The sequence below is a fragment of the Ambystoma mexicanum genome, chromosome 6p (genome assembly GCF_040938575.1).
Source record: "Ambystoma mexicanum isolate Mex_15411 chromosome 6p, UKY_AmexF1_1, whole genome shotgun sequence".
Classification (NCBI taxonomy): Eukaryota; Metazoa; Chordata; class Amphibia; order Caudata; family Ambystomatidae; genus Ambystoma; species Ambystoma mexicanum.
The window spans coordinates 367,021,465-367,033,578 of record NC_090935.1 but is presented as its reverse complement, the minus strand read 5'-3'; the positions used below and the strand labels follow the sequence as shown (position 1 = coordinate 367,033,578).

General features: G+C 45.3%; 1 protein-coding gene across 6 annotated transcripts in view; it reads right to left on the bottom strand.

Moving 5' to 3' along the window:
- The window catches only part of NIPBL (NIPBL cohesin loading factor), a 2,053,700-nt gene that overhangs the window by 94,403 nt on the left and 1,947,183 nt on the right, over positions 1-12,114 (bottom strand). For all 6 annotated transcript variants that reach the window (XM_069627143.1, XM_069627142.1, XM_069627145.1 and 3 more), the window contains one exon: positions 11,307-11,501. In XM_069627143.1, the coding sequence (XP_069483244.1) occupies positions 11,307-11,501 (195 nt within the window). The remainder of the gene's footprint in view (positions 1-11,306; positions 11,502-12,114) is intronic.

Genomic DNA, 12,114 nt, shown 5'->3' with positions numbered 1-12,114 from the left:
CCCTGACAGTGCCATTAAGATGAACCGAAGACTCGGACTCCTTTACCTTGCAGATGACCCTGTGAATCAACGGAGTTGGCGGAAAAGCATATGCACGCATGTCGTTCCACTGATTCTGCAACGTGTCCCCCAGAGAGCCTCCCTGCCTTGTCCCATCCAGGACGCAGACTGGTAGCATCTCCTGTTACTCTTGGTGGCGAATAAGTCGGTGTCCGGACACTTCATCAAAAACAATTGGTCGACAGGACATTTGGTCGACGTAATTTCATCGAAAACCAAATGGTCGAATTTTTTTTTAATTTATATATGTATTTTTAAGGTTGTAGTTTAGGGAAAAAAAGGTTTTTTTGGACCCCCCCACCCAAAAAAGGGGTAAAAATAAAAACAATTTGACCAAATTGGTTCGACCATTTGTCCAGTCGACCAATTTTTTTCGATCAAATGTCTGGTAACCGAATAAGTCAACCTGAGGATGGCCCCACTTGATGAATATCTGAGGACACCCTTGTGCAACTGTCACTCGTAGTGGTCGACCCCCCCAGGCTGCTGAGTCTGTCCGCCTCCAGGTTGGATTCCCCCGGGGGGTGGACAGCTGATAAGTAAATGTTGTCAACAGTGCTCACTACCATATGTCAATCGACAGCCTGCAGAGTGGAGGAGACCTGGTACCTCCCTACTTGTTGATGTAACATGCATGTGGAGCGGTCTGAATGCAAAATGACTTGTTGCAGACAATGGGGAGGAACGCTTTGAGAGCAAACCAGATGGCCATCATCTCGAGCCAGTTTATGCGTTACAGTCGTTTCTGCCGTGACCAGACTCCATGGACACTGTGGTTGTCCAGGTAAGCCCCCCCCCCCACATCCCTCTAGGGACGAGTCTGTGGTAATGGTGATATCTGAGGGCAGCTGCCCGAAACAGCCTGCCTACTAGCAGGTTGGCATCTGCCCTCCACCACGAGAGGTCTTGGTGAAGGTGTTGTGGTATGCTGACAGGAGCCTCTTGGGAGCCCATTTCCTGATTCCAAGAGGCTGAGAAATGTAGCTGCAGCCTCCTCATTTTGAGCCTTGTGTGTGGCACTGCCAAGAGGAAAGCCGCCGTTAATCCGAGCATGTGCTGGTACCACCATGCCAAGGTTGTCTGCGGAGAAAATGCCTTGTGGCCTTCTTGATTGCTGTGATCTTGTCCTCAAAGGGGAAGATACTCTCCACCCTCGTATCCCAAATGAGCCTGAGGAATGTTAAGGACTGCATGAGAAGTAACTGCAACTTCTTGAGGTTGATGGAGAACCCCAGATCATATATCATGTGCATAAGTGCAGCAGCTGTGCGCTGGACTTCCTTGGGCGACACCGCTCAGACGAGGCAATTGTTGAGGTATGGATGAATGTGCTGGCCCTCTGCCCTGAGCAGGGCTGCTTCAGCATTCATTAGCCTTGTAAAGACCCTCAGTGCCGAATAAAGGCCAAAAGGCAGGACCTTGTATTGGAAATGAAAGCCCATGATCCTGAAACGAAGGAAGGAACGAACAATGGAGCTTCCAAATCAGGATGTGCAGGCACTGTCATATCCATGGAGCACATCCAGTCTCCCCGACACAGTGTCTCTGCAAGAAGTGCTGGAGTAAGCATCTTGAACCTTTGAATGGGTATGGAAAGGTTCAAGGATGAAAGGTCTAGTACAACTCTCAGGCCAGCCTGGTGGAATAGAAGCCCGTGCCTCGCTGTGCAGCTGGAACCTCCTCCACAGCCCGACCTTGCCATGAGCGAGCGGATCTCTGCCAGAAGAGTTGCCGTCCCAATCTGTGGGAGAGGGAAGAGGAAATGGAGGTATCGGCAGGCAGAAGCCTGAGGAAACCACCCAGAACCAATGGGTTCGCAAACTTTGCCCACCAGGAATGAATGAAGGGCATGCCTGCGACCCACCAGAGAACTGTGGATCTGGATGGCACTGTCACAGTTTCTTTCCTACTGAGGCTGGCGCCTGCGAGGGGGGCTGAAAGAACCCCTTGTTCGATGATTTGTGCTGCTTGCGCTAGTGCTGGCTGGGTGACCTGTCCAGCTGGCTGGAACGGCACTCATGAAAGCCCCTGAAGCCACCAAAGGTACGACCTCTGAAGCAAACACATGCCTAATTTGCGAGGATTGAGAAGTTTTGAATCAAATGGAAGAACAGTCTCTTGCTGGAGAATGCAGGCATTGATCCTGCTACCTCTCGCATGCTAAGCGAGCGTTCTAATATCTGAGCTAACTCACCTTCTATGCAATGAGCCTTAATACACAGCTTCAGAGCTAAAGCACAGTCTTAAGCTCACACTTGCCTGGCTGTCCAGGAACCTGAAGCGTATAAAGTTGCTTCTCTTCATTTACCGCTGGGGAAATCACAATCTCAACTTTTTGCCCAAACAAAATACCTTCAATGGAGCTACAAGTAAAGCTGCAGATGACCATCAATTGCAGTGAGGATTGGCCAAGTAGGCATTAATAGCAAAAGGACTACACTGTGCCGTCCTTTCACGCTGGACCTGCGCTTGTGATCAAGAGCCTGCACACGAACCCCACAGACCCGAGAGCTGAACTGAGAAGGTGCTTACTTCTCTCTATTTCTTGCTGTTATAGGCCGGTGGCACGCCGTTTAAAGCCAAAGGCCCCGCAATGGAGTGCAGTTTTTTCATTTTTACCCATTGGTCATATTTTCCAACAGAGCGTCAGAATACAAAACAGGTAAGAGTTAGGCCTAGAAATGGCTTCAACTTTACGTTTGTCCCATAAAGCGTTCGTGTCCAGCCGAGTGCATGCAGGTGCAGGTTACTTTTGTGTGCTGGGGCAGTGTAGCTTTGGATGTGAGCAAACATGGCAGTAGTCATCAGTGGGCCAGTACAGGTGACACCACACTTCTGCTAAAACATGAAAAAGTTATTTGCTGTATTAGGGGGAGTGTGCAGGCTAGTATTTTTCTGGGTGCTGTGTAGACCAGAACGTGGCCTGATGGTAGGTGTTACGCTTACCATGTCTCCGTGGGGGCGTCTAATCCGAAAGAGGTCGAGTGGTCCGTTGTCCAGTGGGGTTGAGCTCCACTCTCTAGCTGGTTTGCACAGGTGCCCCTTGTCTCTGCTTGAACTGGCCTGGGGTTGGCTTCCTGATGGAGAAACAGAGTAAATATGAGAGACTGGCGCCTTCCCTTGGATCTTCAAATTGGAGTCTTTCTGGTTACTTAGCGCAGTGTTTGCTCACCTTAGAGATTTTAAAGATGTGCTCTCCTTCCTGCTAGTCTCGGCAGGGGTGCAAGTTGCTCTCCTGAATAGTGTAGCTGCACTGATTCCGGTGCAGGAGTCTTATGGATCGAGTTGCTTCACTGATCCGTTACAAGGGCACTTGGATCCAGTTGCTCCACTGAACCTCTGCAGATAAGTCTGTTTAAGTATGCTATAGAACACTGTTCGTTTATTCACTGCTCCCTTGCCAATGTTCTCTAATGTCTCTTCTCTCAACAGGCTCCGAACGTCGAAACAAGTGTGAATAGCAGAAGCACAGATGAAGCTGCCACGCGAAGGGCTGGACGCTGTTGAAGGTATGTAAGCTGCGGTCGCGAGAGAGAACTATGCTCGCAAACCTTTCCTCTGAACTAACCTTGTTTGCTTTTCTCTTCTTTCTTTGTAGATGCCGCCGGTATGCAGAAGTTAGAGCTGAGCGTCTGAGATGTACCGGTGGCTGAATCCGCTGCCGTGCAGGACGACGTAGGTTGCAGACCGCTGCGGATGCTGGAGGTCACCAGGTAAGTGTCAGGTAAGCTAAAATCCTCACATACTTGCAGGTTTCTAGAAGGTCTCGGACCGCTGCGGATGCCGAAGGTACCCAGGTAAGCGTCTGGTAAGCTGGAATCTTCGCGCACGTGCAGAATTCTGGAATGCTTTCCGAAGAATGTTCAGGCCTGCAGACAGTCCGTGCCAGTTGTTGAGCAGGCTTCATACTATGAGTCTGGTGCCAAAGGCGCCAGGACAGGGTCCAGGTGGGCCTTCCTTGATCTCTCCGGCTTTTAATCCGGACCAGGTGTCTTTTAGGCCCCAAAGTCCCGAGGGCAGGATTGCTTTGACACTCGGAGGTGCCGGTCACGACTGTAGGAGACTGTAAATGCCAGGAGACAGCAAAGTGCAGCAACCCCTCATGTTAGTGAAGAGACACAGATGAGTGATAGGAAACACAGGTAAAATATACTTTCTGGAATCTGAGCTCCTGCAGACAAGGCTCACTCTTCTGCCAGCTCCGACCTGCTCCAATGAAAACGAAATAAAAGAGGACACTAAAGTACTTGAGTGCAGTGACTCATCGGCAATGCGTCTGTCTATGAAGCAAGACAGTGCAAAGCTTAGGGTTTCGAATCCTGCTCCTGAGGGTAAATTAATAAATATACTGGTGTTTATCAGAGCCCTCCCTCCCCCAAACCCACCTGAAGAAGGGAATAACAATCCGAGAGGTCAAATAGCTGATTTTTTGGAATTTACAGAAAATCGGAAACCCTAGATATTTTGTAGGCATTACAGTGCGTGCATAATCTGAGTGCTGGGGTGGGAAGGCATGGAGTGTGCCATGGTAGGCGATGGGGAGGAATCGGTGGGTTGTAGCAAGTCTTGGAATTGAAAAAAATCTAATGCAGGAAGCATAGCAGAACGGAATATAGCTGTAACACGCCTCTGCGAACGTTGAAGGTAGCTATTTGGGTTTACCTGCAGTTGCAGATACTTTGATACAGCAACATGAAGGAGGGGTGGGGGTGGGGAGACAAGAGTATGTCGTGGCTTCTCTGGCCGAGAAAGATAGATTTCCATTTGGGGGAGGGAGCGTGGTGAGGGAAGTAGACCGGATGAGTTCAAGTGTTGCAACAAGTCACACCCTGGTAGATCATTCTGGACCCCGCAGTAGCAATACTACTGTTCCACTGAACACAAAGCTAGCACTATCGGAAGGCAAGAGCCGGCGGAGGCCCTCTGCAACAAGGACCTCGATATAAGGGCCTGTCTGTGCGTGGACGCTGGCCTGGCACGTTGCTACCTTTAATATTGCCTACAGCCGTGAGTACGTTATGTCCTGCTCTTACTATTGCGCACTGTTTGATACCGGCTAATACTCTGAGGGCCCATGGGGTCTCACTAGTCTTGCTCAACTCATAGCTTATCTAACCTTGCAAGTGCACAACCACCCTACACCTGCCCCGTGATCGTGAGATACCGCTAAGTCTTATCTCTGATGCTCTTCGTTCAGACTGCTGCTAACTATACACCTCGACATCCCACGAGACCGCTGCCATCCTCCGATTCTCTCTGCAGCCAATGGCGCCGATTAGCACATATTCTAAGTTCACTCCCGGCACCTGCCAACAGTTACATGACATCGCCTGAATACCATTGGTTGTATCACCAACTGCACCTTATTGACCCTGTATCTACTTGTGACTGCAACACCCTTGCCATTTAGATATCCTAGGTATACAGGTTATAAATTATATATATTTTTTGCCGGTACTAAATACCTATGTCTGCTTCTCTGGTACTAGGTAGCCTGGTTCATGCGAGCCTATGTGGGACTAGCCTATGATCCCTGCACATGCTGAAGTACCCTGATCTGTACATGTCTAGCCTATGTGGGACTAGCCTACTTTGAATTGTATGTGCCTTGCCCACGTTAAACCAGCCTGCTTCTCTACCTTTATTTATCCACCTACAACTATGTGCCTCCGAAAGACACAGGCAACTTTCCAGTTTACCACTAATCTGCTTAATCATGTCCTTCTCTAAACATGTACCATGCCCCACCTTGGACAGAAATACTAGACTTCGAGCTAGACTACCCCGCCTCTACGAGCCCGCAGCTTATAGTAAAAAAATCCTTAACGTCCAACCTAATTCTATCTCGCAGCATCTTGAGCCACCCTCCAGTCTAACCACACCCTGTGATATCACAAACCTAGCCAAATGCATTCCCATAAAACTCCGGAATATGCCTAACTCAAGCACTGTGTCTGGAGCCCTGATCAACGCCAGATCCTTAGTGGCACATGCCACAGAAATGCCACAGAAATAGCTGACATCTTATCCTCTGATGACCTCAACCTTCTAGCGGTCACAGAATCTTGGGTGCACGAAGCAGCAGCTCCAGCGCTTTCCCTAGCCATTCCTGAAAACTACCAACTGAATAGAATGGATAGACCTAACCGTAGAGGAGGTGGTTTTGCCATTATAGCAAACACTAACCTTGCTCTAAGACTACTAACTCAACCACCACTGAAATCATGTGTATTGCTCACAGCTAAACTGCCCATTTCCAATTGCCGCACCTTAATCTATTTAATATATAGGCTACCTGGCCCCATCAGCACCTTCGAGGAGGACCTATCCAGCCTCTTAGCCAACAATACCAAGGAATCCTCACAACTCCTACTACTAGGCGATTTGAACAGAAGGTTTTAATGACCCTGAAGACAAACCAGTCCAATCCATAGCTACCATGCTAGCTGAACAAGGCCTTACCCAGAAAGTCCTTACCCCAACGCACGACAAAGGAAGGACCCTTGATTGGGTTGCCACTTTGAACTGCGATACTACCATTACCAAAATTACCCCTCAACAACTTTTCCGTAACCCTAGATAAACAGATTACTAAAGATAAAGTCATAGCAACCCCCCCTACCTACTAGATCTAAAATAAATATCACACCAGACAACCTCCTGCCACTCCTACTCCCTACCATCCATGCTCTCCCTAACAACCTGGACTCCAAACTCCTTGTGGAGCGCTACAACAATGCTATGATTAAAGTCCTAGATACCATTGCACCATTGAAGCTGCAAAAAAGTAAACGAGCACACCTCAATGCTTGGTTCACCCCTCACCTAAAAGAACTAAGAATGCAAAAAAGGAAACTAGATCACAATGGAGACACACCCCATCTGAAGAAAATAAATTGCAACTTAAACATTTTGCTAACTACTACAAAAAAGAAATCTTACTCACTAAAAAACGTATTCAATGAAAGGATTTCCAACGCAAGGTCCAACAACAAGGAACTATTTGCCAGTCTAAGAGAATTGGAATCCCCTGTACCTCTAGACAACACCCCTAAAGATAAACAATGGTGCACCAGCACCCAAAATGCCCGAGCCAACAAAATAACACTTCAAACTAAAATTACAACAAAAAAAAGCCTCCCTGTCCACTAACGAGAATCCACTCACTAACCCCACTGCAGATACACCAGGCCTAGCTCCCTTCAAATTTGCCAAAGTCTCCATGCAGGAAACTGAAAAGATTATCGCATCCCTCAAGCCCTCTAACTGCAAGGGCGACAACTGCCCAACCCAACTAGTTAAGGATGCTGCAAGGGACCTAGCCCCCTTCATAACTAAACTGATTTATGCCTCCTTCTCCACTAACACTATCCCAAGTAATTTAAGAGTCATAGGTTTTACCTTTACTCAAGAAGCAAACCCTAGACCCTTCTATCCCTACTAACTATAGACCCATTACCACAGTACCCTTCCTTCTTAAGATTATAGAGTGGCTTAATTACAAATTCAGCATTATCTTGAAACTAACCATCTCCTAGGTGCCCACCAATCTGGGTTTAGACCACAACATGGCTCGGAGACAGCCTTAATTGATCTCAAAACACAAATTGAAGAGCTCAACGACAAGGGAAACACTGCTATGCTACTCCTCCTTGACCTGTCGGTAGCCTTTGACCTGGTGGATCACACAGTATGTGAACACCTGGCATTGGCTGCCCACTTCTCAAATGAGGCTATAGCTTGGGTCCAATCATTTCTAGATAACTGAACCATGAGAGTTTTCTCTACCTCAGCATCTGTGGATCCCATCAAAATAGCATGTGCCGTGCCTCAAGGTTCTTGCGTCTCGCCAACTATGTATAACATCTTTACCGAGCCCCTATTTGACAAATTGGACAGTCTGGGTGTCACCTACACAAATGACACCCAGATCCTCATTCCCCTTTCGGGCAACTTTGTCTCCGATCCGGCCTTGGTAAATTAAATATATCTCATCATTTAGGCATGGATGGCCACTCATGGCCTATGTCTGAATGACAACAAAACCTAAATCTTGCTCCTCGGCTTTGCTACCAACTTAATAAAACTTAGCCCAAACTACTCTGCATTTAACATAGATGGTAACATAACTACAGTAGCTAAAGAAGTGAAAACATTAGGCATTTACTTGGACTCCACCTTGCCGCTAAAAAAACACAGGCTAACTCTCTAGCATCCTCTACCGCCTATACTTGCAAGCTCATTAGAGCATTCTGTGCCTTCCTAACACAAGCCAGCTGTATCATTCTTGCCATTGCCTTAATACTCTCCAAACTCGATTACTGTAATGCCTTGTAATTTGGAACCAACACATCATTGACAAAATTCAAATAATGCAAAATAATGCCCTCTGAACTGCCCTTAACCTACCCACTGGAGAACATATCTCCAACATAAGAAGAAAACAAGGATGGCTAAAAATTAGCGAGAGGTTATCACTCAAAACAGCCTCACTAACCTTCAAGTGCTTCAATAATGCTGGTGCCCCTTACCTTGCAGAAATAATAGTGAGAAAAACATCGACCCGCCCTACCAGAACTGCCAACTCTTACTGCCTACAGATACCCAAATTCAGGCTAAAACAAAACTGGAGGCAATAGCTTCCCGGTCAAGCCGTCCCAGTACTAGAACGCACTCCCATTTGACATTAGAATAGATCAATCTTATCACAGTTACAGACGTGACATACTCAAATGGCTACACTCCAATGACCCTCTGGAATAACTGTAAACCAGCCACTCTATGATTTCTCGTCCTGACTCTAACCCACTCTGCTGTATACATGTATTTCCTCACTAGATTTGTCAATTATTTATTCTGAAATGTCATTCATGTATCCCTGTGCCTTAATATGTAACTAAGCTTGAAGTATCCATGTATTCTGTTCTCTGTTGCGCCCAGTTCCCTCCGGGTTTGGCGCGCCATACAAATCAAAGTCTTAATGAGGATTGTGCAATATTTTTTCATATCCAATCTTCAAATCAGTGCCTTATCATCAACTGAATTCTTAAAGTCTTTTAAATGTGGTTAGAGTAGACCCTACTCTCATTGAGAATTGGGCAGGAGAAGAAGGGCCGAATCAATAGGGCAAATGTATAGACCATACAAATGGGCAAGGACATGAGTGGGGTTTGAGGTACCACGTGCCAACCTTGTATGAACAAACACTGGCATACAACAGCTGATGGTTTACACCTGTTTTGATTAGGTGCAAAGAATAGATCGACCGCGACGAAGGCAGCAATACGCTTAAACTAGTTGGCCTTCAGTGTTTTTCTAGTCTAAGCCATATTGTTTACTAATGGCAGATACTTCTTCATTGTATATATTTCTGACATTTATGGTGGTGGTAACACTAGATGCACACTGAGGCCATTTTAATACATGCTTAATGCTTCAAAAATGCATTTTGAGCTGGGATGTGACTTTTGAAAGACACAGCCACTTCAATGCACTTCAAATGCAGCTTTTAACAACCATTTATTAACAAAGCCAGCTGTTCAAACACACTACTTGGTGTATAGCAATTATTGTCTGAGCGGTCATAGATGCCCAATATAGTGTTTTCTTCTGACACGCACTTAATAATATTTTGTTCCTGAAGCCTAGTTTCCCCTCGAGTGTCATTTGTTGTATGTAATTAGCTTCTACCAACGATACTTTGGTTAAAGACTGGTTCTCCTGTCTTGATTTTTGTATAGACAAGCCAGATATCAAAGAAACTCAGATCTTAAACACTGTGCCCTTGGAACTTCAAGGCTCGTAGAGACAGGACCATGTAGAGCCACAGTTATATCTGATTCGTACGGCATAGGAATATTGACGAGCTGCGGTATGCTGCAGTTGAATTTACACAGAGCTAGTTCAAGCTTAATTCGCTGTAATTGAATAAAAGTTATCAACCAGATGAGCTGTATACCTGGCTGTGCGAGGCAACTCACAAAATAAATGGGGGAGATGTTGCTCTCCATCCCCGAGGGACATTATGTCCTTCAGTGGCCACAAACTATATGCAAGTAACTAATGAGTATCCAGATAAAGGTTTCTCAGTGAAAAAATAGCAAAGCCAGGCGGGACGAAAGCAAACCGATGTTGCCTCAGAGCCACAGGTTAGGACGTTCCTTTTACAGCTTGGAGTGTGACCAATGACTGGTGCCCATTAACATTTTAAAACTATAGCATTTTCTTATTAAAGAAACAGAAATACCAGTTTGGTTATTTCTAAAAGCAGGGAACCTAAGACGTTGGGAAGGAGAGAGTAGGACATATGAGTAACAAAAACCAAGCGCCTGAGACCTGCAGGACAAAAGCAAACAAACACAAACTGCGCTGTAGAGCCACAGCTTAAGACTTTCCATTTACGCTTGGAGGGGGACATGTGAACGGTTCCTATTCAAAATTTCAAGCACAAGCATCTTTTTCTAAAAGAAAGCAAGCAATATCCAGTCATGTTATTTCTAATAGCAGTGTTCCTAACAAGGTAGGAAAAAAATTAGAGAGGACAATGGATTAACAAATACAAAGCCTCTGACCTTTAAATTGCCTGTTCAGACGAAGAGAGGCATGTTCACAGATTAATAGAGAATCTCCTGAATTAAAATATGGAGACAGTTTAAGATCCACAAGCTTTTTATTCAGAGCCACTGTTCCTTGTTTAGTCATGGGATGAGCAGTGTACCTTACTGCAACGGTTCAAGGTAGGTTTTCTACCACTCTGCCGATGGTCAAGTGTTGAGAAGCTGCCAATGTCAGCTTAATCTTCCTTACGATAATGAAAAGGACTAACAAGAAGCCTCAACAGCCATAGTATTAGAAGAACAACTTTGCATAAGTTGAAGAAAACTATAGTCCTACTAACATCTCTGCTTAAACTAATAGCTTAAAGAGGCAGGGTTAGAAGAGTAAAATATCGAGTAATGTTTTGTAATGTTTCAACATAATCTACATGCACTGTTCTAGTTTATTAAATAGACTAAGAGGACAGGTAGTACACTCAGAAAGGGAGTACCCATTTAACCAATGTGTAAGTAACATCTGCAGTGGCTACCGTTCGACAGGACCATAGCACATAACACATTTATAATACAATTGCAAAAAACTCAATTCCAATGAAAATGTGGCGTCTTAACAAGTACCTGCAAAATTATTAACCTCCCCGCAAACCATCTGTAATTCGGAGTAAATTCCAATTTATACATATGCCTTACCCCTGCTGTGGCTCCCGTTTTATCTTCTCCTTCACTCTCTTCATCTTCAGTCTCAGGAGGTGGATTGGGTTTAGGACTGCCGCCTCCTCCTCCAAGCAGAGAAGTAATTGCTTTGTTGCGAATATCTGTACTTGCAGAAACCTCGCCTTCTTCTTCCTCTTCATCAGGATCCAGGTGTTCCATAAGTAATTTGAACTATCAAAGAAGAAACAAATCAAATAAGAAGACAAGTTTTACAAATGACTATCACGGTATGTAACCGGTCCAATGAGATCAAAGAAACATAATAAGTGAGAACAACTATACATCGAACCAAAACATTCGAAAAGACTAGTACTGGAAAGCAGTATTCTCTATTGTCTAAAGACACTTTGCTACAATATGAATAATATTAGAACAAAAGTCCTTGTTATCAAGTACCGTCAGGCAAATAGATGTTTCAGCGCACACAGTAGGACGTGGGCTTAATTGCGGCATAGAATCAGCAAATAAGGATATTATTGATTTAGTCTAGAATGCATGCTTAACCGTCACCCACAGAGATCAGAAGTTGTATAAAGGTAATGAAGCAGCTCTTGAGTTGAACAAGAAAATCAAAAAGACTCCATCCATGATTTAAAATTGCCTTTATGGCAACTGGTCTAAGGAGGCTTTCATATGAAATAATACAATGAAAAAAATGGTGCTATATTTAAAGACAAAAGAGGTCATTTACCTGAAAAGCATAAGTTGCAAGGAGGGGTCTGTTACGTTCAAACACCTGCAAACAGGACGCCTCTGTGAAATTTTAGTCATTTGTACCATGAAG